This window comes from Biomphalaria glabrata, chromosome 5 (genome assembly GCF_947242115.1).
Source record: "Biomphalaria glabrata chromosome 5, xgBioGlab47.1, whole genome shotgun sequence".
In the NCBI taxonomy this organism is placed as follows: domain Eukaryota; kingdom Metazoa; phylum Mollusca; class Gastropoda; family Planorbidae; genus Biomphalaria; species Biomphalaria glabrata.
The window spans coordinates 31,149,140-31,176,699 of NC_074715.1; the positions used below are offsets into that span (position 1 = coordinate 31,149,140).

A 27,560-nucleotide genomic window follows, 5' to 3' on the forward strand; every position below is an offset into this window, starting at 1 on the left:
TCCAGAATATCACTGACTTGTATTCAACAGGATAAAAAAACAACTAAATGATACTTGTGTACAGCCACAAATATGGCAGAGAATTTGTCATTTTAATACTCAGGAATAATACTGAAACTGTTTATATAGAAAACTGGAAAAAATAAAACTACAAAAAAAAAAATGTATCAGTAAATAACAATCTTGTAAGATTTATTCTAAATAGGAACATCATATGTATATGATAAACAGCAACAATTTTTGGTATTTAAGTAACAAAGCAATCAAAATTTTCTTCAAATGTTTTGATTTCTCTAAAACATAAAAAATAATTTTTGCTTTCAATATGTTGATTTAAGTAATCAAGAAACAATGTAACATTATAACAGCAGTATTGAAAACAAAAAAGAAATAATATGTTTAAAAAAAAAAAAAAGGCAAGCCCCAACCAGGACTTGAACCATGGACCTCTGATATGGAAACCAAAATGTCTTACATGAGACAGGACTCTCCAGAGTCTCAAAAGAATCTTTCAAATCAGTAAAGTTAACTGGACCTGCATTCACCACATCACTTGGTGAGAACTCATTGGTTTCAGTTCTAGCCTTCAAACTAATTAATGTCATTAGCTTAATTGTTATAATTTAAGAAGTGCTTATTTGTTCTTTTACTAGACTTTGACTTGACATAACCAACGTCTGAGATAATGACTAACTGAAGTTCAATAGGTTGACATAATAAGAGAAGGACAAAATGAAGCTCAATATATAGACATAGCAATGTCATCAAAATGACAAAGTTGTCAGTAAACAAGTGTATATTATAAATAGCTGGAATATACACAAAGCTTTTATTTTTGTTTCAAAAAGATTAATATTTGAACAATAGCAGGTCTAAAGAAAATGTTTTGTTTTATCATTCTGAAAGACCAGAAATAACTTCTTAAAAGTAAACAAAGTCTATTGATATTGCAAGTATAGAAACTGTTAGAAAGGTCGGCTATTGTATGGTGTCAATAGGAAGCGGTTTGTATGTTATTAAGAATGGTACCAATACATTGCATATTGTAATGTATGGGTTTAAACAAGCCCTAAGAATAGTTGCAACATTTTATACTGCAGTGATAATGTCTAGTTGTTAAAAGATTATTTTATAAACAAACAATGAATATTCAATAAATAATTCATTGTGTTATATAGAAAAGTACTTGTTAATATTGTGAAGTTTATATTGTCAATAAGGTGCATTTAAAGTTATTCCCCTTAGAAAGAGCGTATTTCTTGGTACTAGAAGTTTTTACTAAAATTATTTAATATAGTGCAGTGTAGTCAAGTCTAAACTATAGTGAACTAAAGGGAATGAAGTAGACTCTCTCTAGTCAAATCATTTTAAAAAGTAGAATTAAATGCTTTTGTTTAGAAATGCTTGATAAAATGAGCAAATATGATGATGGACAAACTTTAAACCAGAAGCCTTCCAAGTGTGACATTGGAAGAACAGTTTCTAGTTTGGGATGATGCATTGTGGGAAAGCTACACACAAAAAAATTATATCTAATTGTGTATTGCTTCATTTTTAATGCAGATGAGAAAAGAATTTAATCCTGGTGTCAGGCAAATTACAATGTTGAGTATTTCAGTGTTTTGAGTTTCAGTTGAGTTAGCAACAAAAGAACTAAATAGATCACACATTTATCACCCAGTAGCACTAGTACCCATGAACTACCAGAAAACTTTGAAACATTAGGAATGTTTGGGGAAACCCAATGTACTGAAAAGGTAAAAAGGTTATTATACAGGGGACATAATAAGTTTCAGCATGAACATTTGTTACAAAATAGAAAGCAAGAAAAAAATAACTTTTGAGCTGCTCTCAGAATATAGCCAAGTTTAAAAAGCAATTAATTGGTACATGTCTAGAAAATACTAGTTCATAAGTAATCACTAGTAAAACAAAATTAGACACACACAAAAAGACATCATCCACCATGTTGGACAAGACTCGGATGGTTGCCTGGTCAAGTGGTTTGCGCGCTGGACTGTCGTTTGGATTTATCGATGGTCCCGGGTTCAAACCCTGCCCGCTCCCATCCTCCGTCGTCCTGTGGGAGGTGTGGACTAGGAAGTAAACTATCTTCAACTCTGAAGGAACATCCCAAGCATGTAAAACATTTTACAAAAACATTTTACAAAACATTGGAGGGATGTACATTTCATTCACACAGTTATACTTTAGCCATTCTATGATTGAATGATTTGTCAACAACAAAAACTATCACAAAAATATTTTAAAATGCATAGAAAAATAAAAGTAGTACAAAAAAAAATGTTACATAACAATTTGAAAGCCAAAAACTACAGCAGTCCAAAGAATATAAAATGGAAATCTTGTGGCAAGCATGTTATATAAGGCAGCTGACAAATGTTTCAACACTAAAACTGTTTTCTAATTAAAACAAGAAGTCCTTTGAATCATGTACAGTTTTTGTTCCTTCAATATCTTGATACTTTCTGTGGGATCCTTGCATTGGACATACAAATAGAATGTAATTTTCTAAAGTTGAAATAGAAGCTGTACAACTATTATGTTAAAAAATGCTTACAAAAGCAATACTATTTTAGCGCCTTATTTACGCAGAGCATAAACTGGATCCTCAACCCTGATAGTATTTTCTACAGTAACTCCTGTAAAAATTCCAAACAAAGGAGCAGTTTTGTTGACTTCTGGGAATAGTCGAAAGCTGAAGAGAAACAAAATTAAAGAAAACAAATTGTGCTCATAAAGAATTGTTGAACTTACAAATGTTTAGGGTTGTAAGTCCACATAGCAATGAGAAGCTTTTTTCTCACATATCTACTGTTCTTTTAATATTATTCTACAGTTGAGTTAAAAGATAAGCAGGGCAAGTAAAGTTTATATCTGCAGCCAATATTTATCATAATGTGTTGCCCATGCTGACTCTGCAATTTTACAGTCTCAGAGTTAATTGATTAAACATGTTCTTAACACATCTCTGTTCTCCTCCAGATGTCACTGTTGAATTTGAAGGGATTTTTTTTCTATGTTTAAAAAAATAATTTATCCATGATTACTGCCAATGACTCTACATATAGTTTAAATATCTTCAAGCTTGACACCTATGATTTAAACTGTCCTCTTACCAAGATTAATGAGAGTTGGTAGTTTTAGCAGCTGCTTCTAAATGTTTGTTTGTGAATATTACTGCCACCATGATTGAGTGGTTTTAATTCCAGGGCCAACTATAAAAGAGCTTGACCTGCCAGACAACTTCAGGCATGACCACTAGTAGAATCTTTCATCCACTTTCACAGTGACACCAGAGACTTTTAGTTCGACCACTTAGCTACGTTTTAGCTTATATACTTTTATATACCAAAAAGTAAATGATAAATTTTATAGTGTACTACTCACAAAACAAAAATGTCATAAAAATTAATGAGTTTTAACAAACCTTCGTAAAGTTTTAAGTGGCTCTTCATCATTTCGTCTTTTACATTCTTCAGGGTCAACGGTGGTCATGACACACCTAAACAGCGCATAGGAACAAGACATAAGGGAAGAATAATAACAAATATCAGGCCCAAAAATCTCATGAATATACAAGGAAATACTTTTTAAAAGATAAAGATATATATATATATATATATATATATATATATAGTGCTGTCTCACCTATCACAGGGGGCCAGCACTCTCATTTCAAGCTTATTGCCAATTTTCAAACTGACCCAGTTATCCTAGAGGGATATTTGAAGAAAACAATTTGGGAAACATTGTAAAATTAAAACTGATCAACATATAGCATCCTACAATAAGAAACATTTTAACTGAAATTCATTTTACTTAAAGATAAGCAATATGCCAGCTATAAATGACTACTATTTAGATCTAGTACATTATTATAAACGAAGACACTTCTAAGCAGAAATGTTAGAGACTTACTTCATCCCAAGCTGATTTCACTCCTTTAATAACAATGTTGGGACGGAAGTTTTGTGTGGTGATCTCCCCATTTTCAGAGGATGGTATTCTTAAATTGAGATCATGTAATGATTCTTCTGTTATTATATGATAAGGACTCTCATCAGGAAAGGACACCTGGAGATTAGTACAACTTGCAAACTCTTATAATGCCATAAAAATACATAAAAGGCTGAAAATCTTTAGCACATTATCAATTTGCCTCTAAACAGTTTGTTTAAAGAATTGTAAAAGGCTTTTTGATTACAGAAACTTTAAATTCAACAAATATGAAATTAAATTTTTAACAAAAACTTAGATTTAGAACTAAATACAAGATTAAGGACTAAACCCTAGATTAGAGCTGAAACCAAGATTTAGAACTAAAACCAAGATTTGGAATAAAAATGTATATTGACTAAAAGTACATTACAGAACTAAAACCAAAAGTAAGTTCACTAACTCTTTAATATAACTCTAAAATAGGAAATGACCCCTTTTTTGTGACGAGCACTACCTCATTTCCTATGAATCAATGATAGCTAAGACGTTTGATTTTCACTTTGATGAGTTTATTACACTTAAAGCATTAGATTGGATTTATAGCAGCATTGTTTGCTTTTACTTGAAGAGTATTGTACTAGTTCTTTTCTTTAATCAGCTTCTTTGCACTTTTCCTTTGTCAGCAGAAATTCTAAAATGAGTAGTTATACAGATGAATAAAGTAAATCATATAATAAGCTTGTAACGAAAACAATTTACTTTTTACAACAAACCATTTTAAATGTTCATAACATTTTTTTTTCTGTTATTCTAAACTCATTTAATACATTAGGTAAACCAGATTTCAGCAACTGATTGATACATTTTTTCATAGGATTCTATTGCATTTTACATCCTAAGAGAGGATCTTTCCCCTTTGCAGCTTTTCATTTGACTAGAAAGGCCAATCCCTGATACACATCTGCATCACAGGTCTGGTATTTGTGATCACCAGACACTGCATCATTTTCAGCCTTTTTCCTACTTCTGGTGTGTACATCATTTGCAATCAGGTCTCTTCCAATTTGCTTGCTCTTAAGATGGATCTATCCAGTTCTTCTTTTTCCAAACTGTTGGTTTCAATATGAAGAGCTTCATTTTATATTTGTATACATTAGGATATCTTTAGAGTGGACAATCTGCAGCTCTCCTGCTTTCTGTTAGATAACCATACAAAATTTCTTGTGGGAGTTGACCTTATGGTATTTTATGAACATCTTCCAGCTAGCTCTCAAGGCATCTACTGGTGATAGCAACACAGACCTTGAGGCACACTGCATATTAAAGGACTTCAGAATATTCATTTTTTTTCCTGCCTAGACTAGGTGGACCATGTTTTCTTACCATATAACAGAATGCTAATCGCACAGGTCCTCTAGACTAGGGCTTTAGTATTGGTAGTCAGCAAAGTATTGCCCCACACTCTTTTCTGCAGCTGTGAAATGGCGTACATTGCCTTTGCTATCCTGTTATTGATGTCTTTATCCAGTAGCATATCACTGGAGATTATGAAGCCAAGATAACAGAAATGGTCAACTATTCCCAGAGGTTCATGCAAGGTGCAGTGCTTGTGTTTTGGACTAGTATTTTTGTTTTGCCTTGACTAATGTTTAACCCTAACTTCTGGTATGCAGCTGAAAGTCTGTCTACAGAGTCTGAGCTTAGTATCCCTTAACATTGACAGGTTACGTTCTTTGAATAAAATAGTTGTAACTGCAAAAACTGATAGGGATAACAAATGATCAACTGGAGGGAAATATACAAGAGAGACTTGCAGCTAACTAGCGACTGGAACAATACTAAAGACCATGTAAACTCAGAGCTTTATTGACTGCAACATATAATTTAGGAAAGACATTTTTTTGTGGCAATTTGTATCATCGCTGTTGTGCTGTTAGGCCTGAATTATAAATATATTTACCTTATCTTTATCAATGGCATTCTTCGTAGTGCTAAGTCTTTGTGTCACTCCTGGTACATAGACAACAAGTTGTAAGTCCTCCTCAAGAGCAGAACTTAACCAATTACTTACATCCTGACCACAAAACTGAGCCTCAACATTATGCTTCCAGATTCTAAAAGAAGAAAATTATCAAATTTAGATCTTGACTAGAAAACGGATGACAACAAATTTGTAGTATTTGATGAAGATATAAAAGTATAAACTAGTGTCAAAACAACAACAACAACGATGGAATATGTGCTCATAGATTGCTTGGATGAAAAGTCTTACTCATGCTCTACATTATACAAAAGCTCACTTATAAATCAAATAGACAGATGTAACGATTTAAAAATTATTTAATAAGTAGAATTTGAGCCCCTTTTTCAAATCCAATAAAGATTACAGTATAGTTCAATTATGTTGAGTTTTTTTTTAATAAAACAAAATATTTTACTTATGTTAAAAAATCGTTTCTTATACAACGCTTCGGAAAAGTAGGAAATCAAGAGCTCGGTTCATACTCTGCCTGAGGTTTTTAGGCATTCTAAAGAATTTTGTACTAGCATAAATAATCTAAAAAACCATGACAATATTTTTACCTGCCAAATTAACTAATTGACGTCATTGAGCTTTATGTACAATTAAATTTGTATAGATTAGCTGACAGATAAAATATGTCTTGAGTTCTTGGAACAATAAAATTCTGATAGAGTACCTGATAGGTACAAGTTTGTCTTTACTGAGTTCTGAGTGCAATGACTGATGAAAATTACCTGACAGGTACAATAAAGTCTTTACTGAATTTTGGATACAATGGAGTTCTAATATATTCTTTTCCCTCATAGTCAAGCTGCAACTCTTGGCCTACAATAGATGTCTTCACACCTGCCAACTTTGGCACTTGACGTTGGGTTACAAATGTACCATCAGCACGAGTAATTAGAAAATGTCTGAAATGAAATACATCCATGTTAATATTGATGATATGAGCATAATTAATTTGAAACTTTCAAGTTTGATATGAAATGAGTTCAATGGGAAGTGATTTCTGAACCTTATGGTAATGAATTGAAAAGGCTATCTGGCAGCAAATTTTGAAGGAAAAACCTGGTATAACTAAAAAGTCCATTGAAAGCAAAAAACTCCAAGGGATATTTGGTACAATCAGTTCACTAAGGTACAAATGCATTTCCTCATTATAAAAGTTGCAATTGATTTTTATACTCTTGGAGCCAGTGGAGTGTGCTTGTGTGAGCAGCAACAGAATCTGGTCTTTGATCAGCACTGCTTTGATGCAGCTGTGGAACATGGTTGTCACAATTAGTAATTTATAATTTAGTTGTAAACTTTTCAAATTAGAATACCTTGATACTATCTTCTATTTTTTTTTTAAATGATACCTTAAAAAATGTTTTTAGTGTCAAAACTTTGGCTAATTTTTTATATTGCAATTAATGCTTTTTTCAAAAGAAATTAAAACAATCAGATGTCAGATTATTTTTTTTCTAAGCTTACATCAACTCACTCTGTCTTCTGGTATAATGTTTGCAGATGTTATTTCTCCCACACCCAATCTCAGATCAGATTGAAATTTTGCACAATTATTTCTAGTACCTTACAAAAGAAGAATCAACACAAAAAAAATGTGTTAATTAACAATGGGTAATTATTTTGTTTGGTATTGAACAAGGGACATGCACATTCAATATGAATCCTACTGGCTAAGAGTTTACCTGTCTAGAACATTTGACATTCGCAGACCAGAGTATGTACAAAAGGCAATCTTGTTGGTAATGCCAGAACAGGACTTGACAGGGTAGCAATAGAGAGCAGACACATGACCTACTAGCTCATACTCTTTTTTCTTTTTCTTGGACATTACCACCACAGCAACAGCCGTGACAGCAACAGTAGTCAGAGCCGCAATCACACAGATTTTACTAAAACCTGACCACTCTCTCATGATGCTATTGAAAAAGACAATACAACAATTAATACTTCTGTTGATTACCAGTACAAAATAAAGAAATAATACAACAGTATATATATGTAAAATAGAGGCAATTTGAACACAAAAATTAATGGTTAATACAAAGATATCTAGGAATTGAAGAACTTATCTACAAATACTTTTGAGAAAAAAAAAGAAAAACTCTTATCTAGGGTGTTAGTTAAGTGTGTACTGCATCTTTAAAAATGTAGTAAATTAATTTAATCAAGGACTTTTCACTACAGTGGTTTTTTTTGTTTTTTTTAACATATATATAGGCCTACATAGTTTGCTATGGAATACAACTTAGAGAAGCTGTTCATGGCAATGAGGTTAGCATATTTCAACATCATTTGCATAAAAATGCCATGGTTTAAGCTGACTCTTACTGACTGATCATCTGATATGTGCTAATGCCATCCAGTTCATCAGACCATGGATGCTGCCCTCTAACAATCTGTATTTCTGAAAGAACATCTGCAACATTAACTCTCACACTTTCACAGCATGAAGATCACTCTTGATTTGATTTTTTTTTCCATTATAAGGTCATGACTCCACATTCTTATAAGAGACATCAGGAATTGTCTAGTTTCGCCATAACCATCGAAATAAAGGCCAATTAAAAAAAAAATACAGTGGGGTGTTCAAGAAGTCTCTTAACATGAAGGGATCTGAGTGGCGTCATTTACTCTAGTATTTTGGAATTTAATCTAAATCTACATTTTAATCTAGATCTCTTATATTTATATAGATCTAGATATCTAGATCTATATATAGAGAGTCTAGGTAGAATTTAATCTAGATCATTAGTCTAGAATATTAAGTATAACAAACTGATCTATTTAAAATTACTATAATAGAGACTAGAATGTCTAGATCTAGAATATAGTAATTTCTAGTCTAACGTCTAAAGATCTAGAGCTAAGCTATGTCTAGTCAGTCTAGAGTCTAGAAAGATGTCAGACTAAGAATCTAGTCTAGAATTCTTGTGACTTGTTGACAATACTCTATCAATCTCTATATATAATTCTCTTCGTCGCTCAAGAGTTTGGACAAGAAGAAGTAAGAAAGATCACTCTCTTATTTCTGAAGATAGTCACCCCACGAAAAAACAAGAGGGGGGGGGGGAGAACAAGTATTCACCGGTCACTAAGGATGGCTGCCAGGTCGTGTGGTTTGTGCGCTGGACTGTCGTTTAGATTTATCAAAGCCTGCCCGCTCCCATCCCCCTTCGTCCTGCAGAAGGTTTAGACTAGGAAGTAAACTATCTTCAACTCTGAATGAACATCCGAAAATGCAAAACATTTTACAAACAAACATTTTACAAACACTAAATAGCAGTGCCTGACCATTGTGACCAAGAAATCATGGAAAGAGAACAAGTAATCTACTATGTATATTCACCCGTCACTAAATAGCAGAGCCAGACTTAACCATTGTGGGGCCCTATGCGAAACGGATTTTGCGGGGCCAAGTTTGGGTAGGGAACCGGATAATAAGTGAAATTTAAGAGTTTGTATTAGAAAATAAATTCGCCTATGCATTTAATTCATTCTATACTACGTAAAAAATTACTTTACGAGCCTTGCGTGTAGCAAAGTCATACAGTATATCATAATAATTCTGTTTCCTACCTAGATCACGCTCAATAGCAAGAAGTACCAAATGTTTCAATCTATCTTTGAGAATTCTTGACCTCAATTAATTCTTTATTAGTTTGAGGTGCGAGAAGCTTCTTTCAACAGATTACACAATTACGGCTAATGCATAATGCCGTTTTTATTTAATGCGCATAGGATTGGCGTTTTCCATATAGAATGACACCCCAAAATGACTATATATTTCCATATATTTTAAGGACTTTTTCGTATATTTTGCAATTTTGGGAGATTTCCTGGAGCTCCTCGTAAAGTGACAGGAGGGCGTGGGAAATCTGTTTTAAGTTATAAAATGGTTTAATTTAATAATGTATACACCTAGAATTAGCGCAGGTCCTATGAAAGTGCTGGTCCTATGAAAGTTGAAAGCGCGGGTCCCACTGCAGTCGCATAGGTTGCAGTGGCCTAAGCCCGGCAAAATAGCTGCGTATGCTACGCCGCCGTCGCCTAATACATCTATATTATATTCTAGATCTCTAGATGTTATATAGTATCTATACTATAAAAGACTAATATTTACTATTAATAATAGATCTATTTTATATACACTATCACTATAATTATAAACTATAGATAGATAGACTATCATAGACAGTATAATAGTAAACTAATTAGATCTAGATGTATACTTAATTCTTAATATAATATATTATATACTATAAATATTATACTAGATTGTTTAGATCTATAGTTTCTAGACCTCTAATTTAAGTTTAAGGAAATTGAGTGGTAGAGCATCTAGATCTAATTTAGATTAGATCTAGATAAATTCTTCGATCTAGTCTAGCTTTAGATTAAATTATTCTTTATTATGTCTTACTTACTGAACTTACTCGTATTTCATCTAAATGTAACAAATTCTACTTTTTAATGTATTCGTAGATCTAGATTTAGGTCATATTGTCATATCTAGATGATCAAAATAGCGGTTCTCAAACTTTTAATACAATGTCCATGGCATGACCCCTTTATACCTTGGCACATTTTACCACTGCGGTGACCCCAACCCTATAATTATTTTCTTCCATAAACTAAGTAACTGCATTTGTCATTGTCATAATTACTCATAATGACCCAAACTCGTCCCTGGATGTCTTCTCCAAATCTTCCTTTCCGGAAAAGGATGGGCTTTTATTAACTTTTAATGGTAACTTAGTAACTATAGGCCTACTATGGTTTTGCTTTAGTTTTTGTATTGAAAGGGGAGGATAACCACAAAACTCCCTTTGGCTACGCTTAGGAAATTTGGTGACTGCAGTTTGTTTAAGTTGGCTGCACTGGGGCATTAAGTAAAGTTTCCCCTTCAGACAATGAGGTCTGAGGCAAGTGATGATTTGAACCCCCCCCCCCCTTTCCTGCTCCCGGCTACTCCCATGTGTCAAATTATAAGTGTAAGCCTAATTCTCTTCAAATTTATACAGTTTGATAAGGCATCCAAAACTGGATGTATGCTTGCGTAGGATTACATAATGTATTTTATTTATACATGTATGTAGTTTGAAAACTATAAACAATGCAATAGCAGCCTTAATGAGTTTTTGGTATTATTTATATAGGCCTATAGATAACAGACGTTTCTTAAAAAAAAAAAAAAAAGATAGTTACGTCCTACGCATTTCATGTGTCAATCTAGTCATACATGTTGATCTGTGACTTAGTTAAACTATGCTAGATTTATTTGTTTTTTTAATTAAATATTTTTTTTTGTAAGCCTTAATTGTAGCATTTTTAGATCTATGTTATTAAAAATAAACAAAAAGAAAACTTACTTTTCTGTACAAATCTCAGAAAGAAGAACTCTATACCCATATTGAGGTGTGAATAAGTTGGGTGGTTTGCAATTTCGCGGCTATGTGTGTTTAAGTTATTTCATAGTAAGTATTGTTAAAGAGTTGAACTGCGCAGTGGTTTTCAAATCAGGGAGCTCTCCATATAGTTTTCTTTCTATTGGGGTGATTTGCAATGTTTAATTGTGACTTTGTTCTCCCATACTTGGCGAGTATGCCAGTCTTCTCATTTCCTTCTAGTTCTATAAGTGCTGGTATCCATTGTAGCCATTAAAGAGCTAATTGTCGCCCCTATTTTTTTTCTGCGTTATATCAATGCTTTCTAACTTAACCTCTCTCATCCTTCTTTTTCATTCACTGACAATCAAAAGTCGTGGGAGGGAAAGCGCAAAAACAAAAGGGAGGGCCATCAAACGTGCATTTGCCCTTTTGCCCATATAGCCAGTCCGCCCCTGACTCTAGGGCGAGAAAGTGAGGTCGACGTGTGTGCGAATCCTCCTCACTTAAATCCGAATTCCAGCGTGTCACTAGTCATCCCCCTAAGCAAAGAAACTGAACCACTTCCACAAGACATGTCTGAGTCAGTCTCAGAAAAATACTGAATGTCAAATGGCAAGAAAAAATACCAGATACTGAAGTCCTTCGAAGAGCGGATCTGCAAAGCATCCACACAATCCTGATGCAGTCCCAGGCAGGTGCAGTCAGCAGAATGGAAGACCGCCGCATCCCTGAACGACTCCTGTATGGCCAATTAAGGGAAGGAAAACGCTCGTAAGGCGGACAAAGAAAACGCTTCAGAGACACCCCTGAAAGCGTCCAGCATAAACCCAGCCACCTGGAAGACAGAAGCACATGACAGAGCATCATGGCATCACGCTGTGAAAAATGGCACACAAATGGCCGAGGAGAAGAGAACAGCGCTGGCAGAAGAAAAGCGCCAGAGAAGAAAAGCAAGGCCAATGACACTAGCTCCAGCTGGAATAACCTGCCCGGTGTGCAGCCGAACATTCCGGGCTCACATAGGTCTCACCAGTCACACGAGGAGGCACAAAACCCCAGTGCAAAGCCCTCAGCCCCCTGAATGACAATAGTGGTCAACATCGAACCACGATTGACGAGATATATATTTTCATTGTACACCAAGGCCTAATAATTAAGAAACTGAACAGTGCAAAAGCTTTCTGTAATTATATTTTCGAGTAAAATACATTTTTGCTTATAATTAAATTTATCAGTCCCCCCCCCCCCGTTTCTTTTTAATTTACTGTCAAAAAAATTAGATACCCCCCCCCTTTTTTTTTCAACCTTCACATCTTTAATAGCACTAAATATAAATGGTATTAAGCAAAATTAGAAGACATTTTTTCCGGAGAAATTAACTTGTACCATAGACTATATATAGTCTATGCTTTTACATAACCAAAGTCCACAATTACAACCTAAACAGTTCCTAGAAGGGTTACACATAGTCTACAATCTAAATAGACTTTCCAAGGAAGTCTGGACAGAGGCTACAATGCAAAGAAATACTGTTTTACCAAATCAATTCTTACTTTTATGTTCAAATAAAGTCAACTAAACATTCAGATTTTATGTTTCATAATTTTGTTACAATTCTAATTAATAAATGTGGTGGGTTTGGCACAGAAGACAACTAAATGATGAAGGCAACTCGTAGGACGATTCGAAACTGTTTATTATATACTAAAGACCTGCCAAAGGCAAACATAAAACATAATAACAAATGAGCATTAACTAAAAATAATGAATAAGCCTAAATGGTTAGACCAAGTTGTTCACACAACATCAAAGTCTAAATACTAAATCTTAACAAAAACGAAAAGAAAATCATATAGTGTAAACCAACCATCTCTTATACAAACACAAGAGAGATATGGAACACCCGAAACATTATAAAAATAAAAGACAATGTAGTTCTCTAAAAATAAATCAACTAGTTGTTCTACATCAAACGGATTTTCAAACTAACATACATTGTTTGAAGAGTTTCGCGCTTTACTTTCCTTACAAAAAACTACAACAATTAAATAGAACAAATCTATACACTCACAAATACAATGTTTCTTAAAAGCTAGTATGTAAACACTTGTTGTAAAAATACATTTACAAGATCAACAGTTAACATTCTATATAGAATACTACAGGTACGCATTTCAATAAATGAATTCATCTACATGCTGGCTTCTAAAAATAAGAATAGTCCAACATGAACAAAAACCGCGGTAGTGATATTCTATATAAACTACTAATTAAAATTACAATCTACAATATGAATAAGTAAAATGTGATTACCTGCAGCCATACGTGAACACATGGTGTAGAACCAAGCACAAAAGGGAGTGGAGACAACTTAGGTCCAGTAACATACGGACATTACAGCGATAAGAGATGCCGGTCGAATGGACAGTGCCCACGTTGGTCTGCCTTGTCATGCGCGGACACAAGGTGCCATCTAGGGTGAAGGGTCACGTGGATATCGAGGTGGCCGGTGTTTTTCTAAAAAGATATCCACTCCACTACAGAGCCCCTAGCTTGAAACGACCCGTCCCGGGGCGTTCAGCCTAGTAGGTTTCTGAAAACTGAAACAACTGTTTCTTGTCAGTGTCTTCTGGAACGACAAGCATCTTTCCAGTTTGTAACGTGCTGGTTCCATCGGTCATACAGAGTGGTCTGTCTTTCTCTAAACATAATGACTGGGAAGCTGTAGAAAGTGTGATAGGGAGCAGTGAGTGAAATCGTCTTTGTGGCTGGTTAAAATGCCTGTAGTTTCTTCTTTGTCTATCTGGCCTCCGGCCTCTGTTATGCCTGTTCTTGTTTGGCTGCCCAGTGTTAAAGTTTCTATTTCTCGATGTTTGAATTGAGTGACTTGCATCTGTATTGTACATTGCATCGGCTTGTGGCTCATTGGTTCGTTGGTTTATTATATACTAAAGACCTGCAGCCATACGTGAACACATGGTGTAGAACCAAGCACAAAAGGGAGTGGAGACAACTTAGGTCCAGTAACATACGGACATTACAGCGATAAGAGATGCCGGTCGAATGGACAGTGCCCACGTTGGTCTGCCTTGTCATGCGCGGACACAAGGTGCCATCCAGGGTGAAGGGTCACGTGGATATCGAGGTGGCCGGTGTTTTTCTAAAAAGATATCCACTCCACTACATAAAGATGTCGAATGATAAGTATTGCTTCCATATTGTCCACATGTGCCTCTAGTAGAACATATGGTTATTTGTGAAGTAAAATTAACAGTTGATTTATTGTAGTCAAGCCTAACGTTGACAATTGTATAAGGCTATTCAAACCATTGATTTCAATTTGTTCACAAAAATAAAACAAACAACTTCATTTAAAAAAAAAAATACAGTATAATATACATAATGTATATATAGTTGGCTAATAATTTGATTAGTAGGCCTATATCTAGTGTTAAATTCAAGCCTCATAGCCTACTGATCAAGTTGGTCACAATCTTCTATTAATTATATAAGTGTTACTATCAAAAGTAAAATAATTAATACAATTTCCTTCGTGACAGAACGATGTTTAATTTTCACGTTAGACTCTAGTAGACAATGTGGTAGAGGAAATTAAGCTCAGCTTTTTTTAATTTAAAAAATCTAAGTGCTAAAATCAGCACTCACATCAGCCCCTAATAATTAAGATTAATGGTGGCTGCTCAAGAGCCCTTTTTAATCGGGCACTTCTTGACCAGTAACTCAAAACTTTTTCATCTAGCTTCTTTTCTTCTTCTTCTTTTCTAATTAATAAGGTAGTAAGCTGCCTCTGGTCAACAAATAACCAACGAATCCAATGAATCTGTTCTGGATGAACTATGAACTCAGTACTCTGAAAGTTTGAAGTAAAAAAAAAGTAAAGTTCCCCTTTCAGACATTGCGATGCATAGGGCAGACAATGTTAAGGACATCTGTTTCTTTGACCAATGGTTAACCAGCAGGTTGTCATGTGGCCAGCACAACGACCAACCGCCTTTACTCTCCCCAACTAAAGTCAGGTACCCGTAATAGTCGGGTGGACTAAGGGGCGCCCTAAATACCCCGAAATTCAAAATCAGTCTTTACTGAGACCCCAGGTTTGGAAGCCAAGCGCTTAACCACTCGGCCACCTCGCCCTCCCCCCTGAAAGTTTGAAACGTCTTGAAATGTATGTAGCCTCGATCTAGAGATGAAAGCGTAATAGTTTGCAGCAGTACTCCTTTCAATAAGGCGGGTCATTTTAAGGTCATCTGTTTCTGTGACCCATGGTTTACGAGGGTCTCGTGTGTCCAGGCAAGAGCTTTAACACTCAGCCACCACCCAACCCATTTTACAGTTAAATAATTATAAACCGGCATAATATATATAGGTATGTTTTATAAACATTTTCAGCTGCAGCAAGCATGTCAAAACCCAAATAATCTTCGACAGATGCCAATTTTGTTGATTTTCTAATGTCGACTCTCGTCGATTGTTTATATATATTAGTCTTTAGGTGTGGACTAACTTAATCAATTAGTTAGGCTATTTGATCCATTTGTTTTGGTAATAATTGTAAACATTCATAGAGGCAAACAAAACATTCAGGTATGATTCTTTGACATCATGAACTGTAAAAATGAAGATTTTGTTTACTTTCTATAAGTTTTCTATCCGATTCTATAGATCTAGTTTGAAAACCTTATGCTGCAGAGAGCAGTTGAATTAGAATGACATTGTGCCCACCAGCCAATGTACAACATTAGATGCCAATAAGTTGGTCTAAACTATTTTAAACTAAAAAAAAAAACTCGAATCTTTTCCTAATATCATAACAAAGACATAACCTACACCAACCCATAAGGCTTAATAATACAGTTGTGTGATAATCAGCAAGCTATTTTCAAGGCACAGATTGCAAAAACCTGGCTACTAGATCAGCAGAGCATTTGATTTTAATATTTAATGAGCATAACATTTGATCGCCCATTTGGAGCATGCTATTGACTAGATCCATACATTTGGAGCATGCTATTGACTAGATCCATACATTTGGAGCATGCTATTGACTAGATCCATACATTTGGAGCATGCTATTTATTAGATCCATACATTTGGAGCATGCTATTTATTAGATCCATACATTTGGAGCATGCTATTTATTAGATCCATACATTTGGAGCATGCTATTTATTAGATCCATACATTTGGAGCATGCTATTTATTAGATCCATACATTTGGAGCATGCTATTTATTAGATCCATACATTTGGAGCATGCTATTTATTAGATCCATACATTTGGAGCATGCTATTTATTAGATCCATACATTTGGAGCATGCTATTTATTAGATCCATACATTTGGAGCATGCTATTTATTAGATCCATACATTTGGAGCATGCTATTGACTAGATCCATACATTTGGAGCATGCTATTGACTAGATCCATACATTTGGAGCATGCTATTGACTAGATCCATACATTTGGAGCATGCTATTGACTAGATCCATACATTTGGAGCATGCTATTGACTAGATCCATACATTTGGAGCATGCTATTGACTAGATCCATACATTTGGAGCATGCTATTGACTAGATCCATACATTTGGAGCATGCTATTGACTAGATCCATACATTTGGAGCATGCTATTGACTAGATCCATACATTTGGAGCATGCTATTGACTAGATCCATACATTTGGAGCATGCTATTGACTAGATCCATACATTTGGAGCATGCTATTGACTAGATCCATACATTTGGAGCATGCTATTGACTAGATCCATACATTTGGAGCATGCTATTGACTAGATCCATACATTTGGAGCATGCTATTGACTAGATCCATACATTTGGAGCATGCTATTGACTAGATCCATACATTTGGAGCATGCTATTGACTAGATCCATACATTTGGAGCATGCTATTGACTAGATCCATACATTTGGAGCATGCTATTGACTAGATCCATACATTTGGAGCATGCTATTGACTAGATCCATACATTTGGAGCATGCTATTGACTAGATCCATACATTTGGAGCATGCTATTGACTAGATCCATACATTTGGAGCATGCTATTGACTAGATCCATACATTTGGAGCATGCTATTGACTAGATCCATACATTTGGAGCATGCTATTGACTAGATCCATACATTTGGAGCATGCTATTGACTAGATCCATACATTTGGAGCATGCTATTGACTAGATCCATACATTTGGAGCATGCTATTGACTAGATCCATACATTTGGAGCATGCTATTGACTAGATCCATACATTTGGAGCATGCTATTGACTAGATCCATACATTTGGAGCATGCTATTGACTAGATCCATACATTTGGAGCATGCTATTGACTAGATCCATACATTTGGAGCATGCTATTGACTAGATCCATACATTTGGAGCATGCTATTGACTAGATCCATACATTTGGAGCATGCTATTGACTAGATCCATACATTTGGAGCATGCTATTGACTAGATCCATACATTTGGAGCATGCTATTGACTAGATCCATACATTTGGAGCATGCTATTGACTAGATCCATACATTTGGAGCATGCTATTGACTAGATCCATACATTTGGAGCATGCTATTGACTAGATCCATACATTTGGAGCATGCTATTGACTAGATCCATACATTTGGAGCATGCTATTGACTAGATCCATACATTTGGAGCATGCTATTGACTAGATCCATACATTTGGAGCATGCTATTGACTAGATCCATACATTTGGAGCATGCTATTGACTAGATCCATACATTTGGAGCATGCTATTGACTAGATCCATACATTTGGAGCATGCTATTGACTAGATCCATACATTTGGAGCATGCTATTGACTAGATCCATACATTTGGAGCATGCTATTGACTAGATCCATACATTTGGAGCATGCTATTGACTAGATCCATACATTTGGAGCATGCTATTGACTAGATCCATACATTTGGAGCATGCTATTGACTAGATCCATACATTTGGAGCATGCTATTGACTAGATCCATACATTTGGAGCATGCTATTGACTAGATCCATACATTTGGAGCATGCTATTGACTAGATCCATACATTTGGAGCATGCTATTGACTAGATCCATACATTTGGAGCATGCTATTGACTAGATCCATACATTTGGAGCATGCTATTGACTAGATCCATACATTTGGAGCATGCTATTGACTAGATCCATACATTTGGAGCATGCTATTGACTAGATCCATACATTTGGAGCATGCTATTGACTAGATCCATACATTTGGAGCATGCTATTGACTAGATCCATACATTTGGAGCATGCTATTGACTAGATCCATACATTTGGAGCATGCTATTGACTAGATCCATACATTTGGAGCATGCTATTGACTAGATCCATACATTTGGAGCATGCTATTGACTAGATCCATACATTTGGAGCATGCTATTGACTAGATCCATACATTTGGAGCATGCTATTGACTAGATCCATACATTGCATCTACGACTTGCAAGTTAAGTGTGGTCGTAAAATTAGCTATTTCTATCATTCTCGTAGATGGCATACCCAGGGTCTTATTGAAGGGAGGTCAGGCCGGCCTATTGTCCAGGGGACACCACAAGAAAGGGGCCCCACAAGGGAGAAAAATCCATATTTCAACGGGACAATACTTTGTGGTTAAAATATGTCCACCCTGTGTATGTTCTTAATATACTCCGTATTTACTACATCACGTAAACCCTAAAAATGTACTTTTTTTGTGACTAAAATTTGCATATTAAACAATGTTAATTTTCTAAACGAAGGAAAGTTCAATTTTATTAACAATTATTCTCTTTTTTGTACACTATGGCAGGCTTTGAAGATATTATTATTTGTATTAATACGTAGATTTTTATTAAAGCTTTCGAATAAGTGAAGAGGCCTCCAGATACTTCAATCCGGCTTGTGTTGAAACCCAACATCTGATTTCTTTTTTTCCCCACATGATACCAAGATGATTCATCATGGACAAATTCAATTTGATTCTGTCAGGAGCGGCTATTCAATTAACCCTATGCTGAAGTTATCTCCCTTATGTACAATGCTTGTATTGACAGGTTCTGGGAAAATGAGCTCCGACCCCCAAGAAGTCGATCATTGCCTATTTCTATTGCCCGAGCAATATTGGAGGAGAACCTAAGCTTGTCACGCACTAAGTCTAATAGGTTATAATCATAGAAATACTAGTCGAACTATTAAGTCTTCCCTTGATGAATAAAAAGGAATATAACGTTATTATTGAAATAATGAGCTGTCCTGGTCAACTAGGTCACAACGTATTCACCAAATGGTTTGACCCACTATTTTGACCACAGGCTATGGTGGTGTCCCACTGGACAAAGTACACTGTAGATTTATTTCCTGCTTACTGACTTAGGAGGTCCTCCCGGAGCATTGGGCGGCAAGCTGTCTCCACAAAGATCTGTCACTGGCAATGTCTGTAGCCTCCTCCCACCTGGTGTCCACTGTTCTGAGGTTGTCCATGAAGGTGTGGCGCCAAGTTATACGAGGACTTCCCTGTTTGCGATTTCCTCGTATTGGCCTCCATGTCATCGCAAGTCTTATTATGCGTAGTTCATTTTGTCGGAGAACATGTCCTGCAAACCTCATGCGACGCTCTGTCACAACCTCACTAAGTGTTCGACTCCCAGTTCGGCATAGGATTTCCTTGTTTGAGACCCGATCTGTGTAACCTACTCCCAAAATTCCTGCTAGCTAACATGATAATAGAATTTCAGGAGTGCAACAGGAACACCAGGTCAGCTTTTAAAATTTTTTAAAAATTTCATAACTTTTTTTTTTTTTTAAATATATTGTTTGCTTGGAAGAGAAATGTGAATTCATCAATCTCTTGTTTGATTGTTTTACATATTTCATGTGCTCCAGAATTGAAGGTTCTTATGTCTCAGTCCAAACTTTCCGCAGAATGGAGGACGATGGCGACGGCTGGGCTTGAACCCGGGACCAACGAAGCAACAGTCCAGAAAGTATACCTCACGACTAGGTAGCAGAGGAGTCAGCGCTCAAGGTATTAGCACCAACACACGCACACAAACACATACTCTCTCACACACACACATAAATTTCATGAGAATCTCTGGCAGATCACAAGTTTGAAGTTTACACATTTGAAACTCTCTCTCTCTCTCGCTCCTGTAAAGACATTGGTGAGTTTGATTAACATAAAACTTTAATTTTGAGCATTGGTTTAGGTTGACAAAAAGTGAAGGTCTAGAAATCATAACAAATTACATACATTAAAAACAAATTTCAAACAAATAAATAGTGTTTTTTTCTCCTTAGTTATTCATTCTACCGTCTAAATAGCAGGATTTGCATTAGTCCTTAAGTATACGTTAGACCGTAACAAAGTTTATGTTACAAACAAAAAAAAAGATATATTGATTAAAGTCAATGAACAGAATTTGCTATAAATAATTAGATATACAAACTATACACGTGTTACCAGAAATGAACGAATTCAGACTGTAAATGGTAAAATGATTTCTAAGCCATAAAGCCCATTGTTTTATCCTAATATAGCCTACAGGCGTAGAGGAGAGAGCTAGATCACGTGACTGGGTGTTTCTTGGGAAGGGGGAGGGAGGGACGTTGAATATCATCCCGCATTTTTTTGAGCAAATATTCTCAGCGATATTTTTGTGAACTCATACCCACAATATTTGAGTCTTTTTAAAAACACACGGATGAACTCAACAGCATTGGAAATAAAATGGGCAACCAAACAAAACAAAACGAACAGATTATGTACAAGCTTTTTAAAAAAACATAATTGACCCACTCGCACATATGTATAGCAACTTTTAACACATTCATTTCTTCGCATTGACAAACACATGTACAGTGAGTATTATCGTATGCCGATACACACATTCAAGATGTACCTAATCCTGCCGTATGAACGTAGTAGAAAGAGCATTGTCAAACTTACACTCTAATAGTTTTAATATGGAGTCTGTGTATTTGTCAAAATTTGTGTGTATTTTTGACTGTCTGTGTATGTAAGGTTTTTATTGCCAGAAGTTGTAATGGAAATAAGCACGACACTGACCTATCAAATGCTTCCAATAGCATGCGTCTCAAAAAGCCTGTGACTACCAGTCCAACTGACGAGCGGCTCAGAGAATTGATCCGAGGAGAACTGGTATTACTGACAGGAGAAGGGGGTAAAGGCGAATATATGGCATCTAAACCAGGATCGGCTCGTTGGTTGGCTCCCCATCTAGGAGAAGGAAAACTTCTGCTGCGTTGCAGCTATACCTATAGGAGAGACCTTGGGAGTCAATCCTGAGGAAAAATCAAGAAGTACACAAGGGCTGACCCCAAACTGTATCAGCACTTGCTGTTCCTTTGGATACATCAGCTTGGTGGGGAAGAGGGGAGTGAACTGTTGTTTGGGAGACAGGCATTTTGATCAAGTTTATCCCTAGTCGCTTCATGACTGAAGGATTCCATAGAGTTTGTATGATGACAACCTACGAACAATAGTTTTACTTTTCAAGCTATACTCAACATTGTGCCATCGACACCAGCAACGACTGGATGGAATCTTAAAGTTATCCACACATCAATTATGTTTCCTGCAAAACTAGCATCCACTTGACCCAAACACAGTCAGAATACATTGAGCTCTTTAAGATCTAACGTGTTTCTATTTAGTTCACACCAATGTCTGGGTTGAGATCTGCCTCACCATAGAAAACATTGATTTCCTGTATACTGTATACTTTGCTAGCATAACTTGGCAACTAACACTTGTCTACATACGGGAGAAACACGTGACTCAAATATAAGATCATGTTTCAGCCCTTCCTAGAAACAAGTTATTCATTACTAGACTTTACATTGATCTTTCTTCTATCTGTGATTGTAAAATATTTTTGAAAAAAAAATATATAAGAAATATCAATTTTAAAGGTAAAAGAATATAAAAGTAAATATTAAAAGATACAATTGCAATTTCTTAGTTTTGCTTGATTCAGTAGTTAGGCTACAAGGAAATATAAACAGTAAACACGAATTCTCGGAAAAAAAAAAAAAAAAACTTGAAATTTCACCTCCATTTCTTTTGCAGTCTGTTGTTTTAGTGTAAACATTATAGGCAGATTTTTTTGTTGGTTTGAAGTTCTGCCAGTTAGGTTGAAAATACACCACCATATGAATTAACTAATGGTTTTGAATCTGTATAATAAAAAAATATAACTGGAAAGTAAAGCGAATCAAAAGATGTGCTCCAAGTGAAAAATTGATTTTAAAAAAGGCTACACTGGTAAAAGGCGAGAAAGATGAATGTATGCTATCTAGATCAACTGGAGCTAATGAGTTTAGTTTAGATTTAAAAAGCTGAAAGTTAACATTAAAAATGTATCTTACATTTATAGAGACTGGTTTATTGTAGAAAAAAAATCTAAATAAATGCGATGAAAAAAAAAACAAGGCTTTACATTGTTTATAACATAATACATACATAATGGTTTGGTTTAGACTTGTCAACTATCTATTTAGTTTGTGCTAACGGCTTAAAGTTTGTTCCAAAGAGATCGTCTGTGGGTTCCTGTAGAATGATGTCCATCATGGAAGAGTTCTCACTAAACTTGGCAAGCGGCACGTAACATGTTTTCACCGCGCTGCTAAGTCTTGGCTTAACTTTGTCTTCTGTGGAATCTTGTACTGCACAGGCGGGCATCGCCGTTGTGGAGCCGTTGCTGATTCCGGCAGGCTTATTGTTCACAGACGACATTGTCTGCATTTTTAAGAGCACCGAGCCGTAATCTGGGGGCTGTTTAGGCGTGTACATTTCTTCCACATCATCTTCTTCTTCATCGTCCTCTTCGCTTTCGATTTCCTGTTTGATTGTCTTCGTGCGCGGCGACAGCGACCTTGACCTCACGTGCTCGTAAAAAAGCGTGAAGTTGTTGGAGATGACGGGAAAGGTCAGGGCCATGAAAAGAACCCCGCAAACGGCGCAGGCAGTACCCACGACGTATCCGACGGGGGAGGACGGCGCCACGTCCCCGTAGCCCACAGTCGTCATGGTGATGATGGCCCACCAGAAGCCTATGGGAATTGTGGTAAAGTGGGTTCGGCTGCCGGTGCCAGTGAGAAAGTCCCTCTCGGCGTAGTAGATCATGGTGGCGAAGATGAGCATGGCAAGGAGTAGGAAGATGAAGAGCATCATGAGCTCCTGAAGGCTGGCCTTGAGAGCGTAGACGAGGACCTTCAAGGCCTGGTAGTGCTTCACCAGATGGAAGATGCGAAACATGCGGAAAATCCTCAGCGTGAACATGATCTCGAAGACATATCTCTCGTTGAGGTAACAGTTCTGGTGCAGGTCGGACTGCTCGAAGATGACCTGTACGTACAGGGGTACGAGCGCCAGGAGGTCGATAAAGTTCATAATGTTTCGGATAAATCTAAGTTTCTTGGGGCAGACCAAGAACCTCATGACCAGCTCCAGCGTGAAGAAGACAGTGCAGATAAAGTCTAGGACGTTAAGAGCGTCATTTGACTTATGTTCCACGTAAATGATTTTGTTGTCGTCTGCGTACGAGCAGGAGCTGTTGGTGGCATTGACCGCTTTGGGTTTAAGACTGGGCAAGGTTTCCAGGCAGAAGCCAGCGATGGACGCAGTGACAAACAAGAAAGACGTTATTCCATACATCTGCAGAAAATAAAGGACCAGGTTTAACAGTCTACAAAGTAAAACATTCAATACATTGTAGACGTTGATCCAATGGTAGAAACAAAAAGGAAAGGGAAAAAAAGTTTTGAAGATTTTTTTGCAATTTTTTTTTTTTAGAAAGATACATAAAAACAATTTTTAAATAGGCCCTATGTCCAATGCCCTATGTCCAATGCCCTATGTCCAATGCCCTATGTCCAATGCCCTATGTCCAATGCACTATGTCCAATGCCCTATGTCCAATGCCCTATGTCCAATGCCCTATGTCCAATGCCCTATGTCCAAGGCCCTATGTCCAATGCCCTATGTGAATACAATAAGGTTCTAAATTGTTATTCGTATGTCAAAAAATCCCAATTTAACAATCTTAATTTATCTTTCGACATACTGAATACTAACATCAAATATTTCTATGATAACTACAAACACTGACTGAAACACTAAAATAATTATCTTAACCATTACCTTACGCACACATATGTTAATGAGTTCAAAGTCTCTTTTTTTTTAAATTTCTGAGTTTTAGTGAAATTTTATTTCAAGCTGAGAATGTGTGACCTTTTGGTTCTATATAGATCTACTTCGAGAACAGTTTGAAGTTAAAAAAAACGAATAGAGATGAATTGATTGAGGGATTAAAACAAAGCACAATGAAAAACATTATGACCTAAGATAGAAGGCAACAGGCTCAGAGAAGATGACATTGAAGTTTTCTTTCAAATAAAATGTATTTCAATTTTTTAAAATATATTTATGACATTTCTGTAAACATCTAAGTAAGACAAACCCTAAATTTCAACTCAGATTAGATTTAGAGGAAAAGGTGGCATAGATTTATTTTGATATGAAAAAAAAAATGGGACAGAATAAGATAAGGAAGAGGGGGGGGTCTATTAAAATGTTGATAGTATAGCTATTTAGCAACATGTTTTAATTGATTTAAATAGTCCACTAATACCAAGGACAAGGGTTATTTTTTTTTAAAATTGAGACAGTCGAATTTTAGAGTTCTTGAAGTCACTGACCATAGCCATTCTCGATGTCCTGGGGTGGTCCATAACTAGCCATAGTTTCATCTGGACAAGCCTCCATCCAGTTAAATTGCTAAGGTCAACTTTCATCTGCTCGTGTTCCAAACTTTTGTTGAAGGAATTCAATATTCTCTGGTTCTCTATATACGACCTGTAATGTCTCCAACAGCAGGCCTGAAAAACAACAGCAAATCTTAAAACTTTATACATTGGTTAGAAAACTAATTAGAGCACTACCTGACCCAATGAGACTAGTGATGAACATGTAGCTAAGGCACACAGTTTGATGTTGAAAGGTTTTTCAGGAAGGGAAAGAATAAACTAACATGGACATTTTCTACCGAGAGAAACATTATGAACGGGAAAAGGGGAAAGAGTCTTGGCAGGAGAAAGAAATCGATAATCAAAAAGAACCTTTTTATTGCGGGAAAAAACTGTTTAGAAAGGAATGGTGAGGGCTGTAAAATGTAACATGCTCAATATGACCTGAGCCTCAATATGATGTACAATGTAAAAGAGTCAATATAAAGTACACTGTATTAGTTACAAATATAATGTACAAGGATAAAGAAGAAATATCCAATGCAGTGTACAGTATAATAGTCAATGTAACGTATTCAGTTGGAAGTACAAATAGAATATGCTTGTCATGAAGTACTCAATACTTTGTAAACCATAGTGGTGTCAATATCAATATAAAGTAGATATTTCAATGTGTTATAGCAGTGGTCTTCAACCTTTTTTGGCCTACCGCCCCCTTTTCGTATTTTTTCTTTAAAAAAATCCGCCAGCGCCCCCCTCTAAGAACAACACTTATAAAGAAGCGTGAGAAGGTAAATTTGAACAAAATGTCATTTATTTATTCATTTTTATGCAGTCAATAACACTTATATCGCATGGGAGACAACCGCATGCCAAAGTCGATCTTCTTTGGCGAGCTTAGAGTAGATCGGAGCTACAGAGGTGCCCCCCCCCCCCACGTAAGCGCTATAAATATCCATTCAGGCGCCATTTCGCCCTCACTGGCACAGAGGAAAGTAACTAGCAGCCTTCTCTGGTAGCAGATGGCCTGAGAGAGACAGTTGAAGAGCTCTCATAAAAGCTGTGGGACAAACATTTGAGACTAAAAGAAAAGCCATTATTGAAGACAGGCGCAAAAGACGGAATGAAAACTTAAATAGACCGCCAGCAGACAACGGCTTTGTCTGCACAAAATTCGGGAAAATATGCAGGTCGGAACTGGGCTTGCGTACTTATGTGAAACACTGCACTCAGCCGCAATCTTCGGAATCGAAGGCATTGGAAATATTATCATTATACAAACATTATATCAAATAATTTACAGTGATTACACACAAAAATTAATCTCATTGTCATGGCTTTCTTTCAAATCCTAAGAATTTTGGAATATTAGGGCCTACTGCTTTCAGGTTTATTTGTAAATGTATTTTTATTTTTGATATAAACATTATTATTGCTGAATTCACTACAAAATGAAATGAAGCTAATGGGAACTATTGTGCCTCCTGCAGTCTGGCAATATTAAAAACTTCAAGCTTTAAATTAGCCAAAAACAAGGCGAAGGTCTATTCTAATGGCTACATCCAGTCTATTTCTTTGCTTATTCATTACGTTTGTTACACACTAAATCTAGTTTAGCAATGTATGCTGATGAAAAAGCTAAAAAATAATTCGATTTTCGACCACAGTTTTGGAATTTTACTGAAACATTGAAGTGCAGCCACATCTCTGTTGTGTCTCTTATGTTAACATTCTTTTTAGTGACGACATAATTCGTAAATCTATTTTTTTTACTGCAACTCAGTTTGAACATTAGTAACAGATGTTTAATAATTGTCATTTATATTTATTTTTTTATTTGTATTAGCATTCTAGAAGCGAATCATCATTTCTTCATAGAGCATTGTTATGTGAATTGCAAAGATATCGATTTCCTTAGGCATTACTTCAATTGTCAACAAAGAAGTTATGTGAGATTGTAAAACTCTTTAAAATAGATTTAATATCTCGATAAAAGTAAAAATGATATAATCAATGAAAGTCCATTTCTTTCCTAGCAGTCGGAAGTTGGTTTCATTCATTTCTGTTAGATGCCTACGATTTTTTAGCCTGCTTTAAGTCACCGCCAACCGTTGAATCTTCCTGTTTCTCAAAAAGAAATATCAAAATTGTATTTATGAGCTGAACAAAACGAGCAATAACAAACCCCTTTCGATATCCAGCGAACTTCAGTTTACAACAAGAGTCTAACACCTTTTTCATTATTTGTTTCACAAAGCTGTTGAAGGATGAGATTATTTTCTGCATGGGTTTCTATTTTGTTTACAATTTTTATAATTAGATTCAAATAGAAATGAAATTGCGGGCTAAACTTT

The 27,560-nt window shown here is 35.9% G+C and overlaps 2 protein-coding genes across 4 annotated transcripts in view; both read right to left on the bottom strand.

Annotated features, from left to right (window-relative positions):
* On the bottom strand, positions 1–10,290 carry LOC106065721 (mitochondrial amidoxime reducing component 2-like). Its single transcript, XM_056029166.1, has 9 exons — positions 10,270–10,290; positions 8,327–8,402; positions 7,681–7,914; positions 6,721–6,897; positions 5,924–6,077; positions 3,943–4,098; positions 3,673–3,737; positions 3,452–3,526; positions 1–2,719 (listed from the first exon to the last, which is right to left on the bottom strand). Exons 2-9 carry the CDS (start codon positions 8,335–8,337, stop codon positions 2,605–2,607), a joined length of 987 nt encoding a protein of 328 aa, XP_055885141.1. The 5' UTR covers positions 8,338–8,402; positions 10,270–10,290; the 3' UTR covers positions 1–2,604.
* Positions 10,291–20,598: 10,308 nt separating this feature from the next.
* The window catches only part of LOC106065752 (potassium voltage-gated channel protein Shaw-like), a 68,227-nt gene continuing 61,265 nt past the window's right edge, over positions 20,599–27,560 (bottom strand). For all 3 annotated transcript variants that reach the window (XM_013224662.2, XM_013224655.2, XM_013224669.2), the window contains exons 4-5: positions 25,159–25,338; positions 20,599–24,112 (exon numbers count right to left, since the gene is read on the bottom strand). In XM_013224662.2, coding sequence (XP_013080116.2) covers positions 22,949–24,112; positions 25,159–25,338 — 1,344 coding nt within the window. In that variant the 3' untranslated portion in view covers positions 20,599–22,948. The remainder of the gene's footprint in view (positions 24,113–25,158; positions 25,339–27,560) is intronic.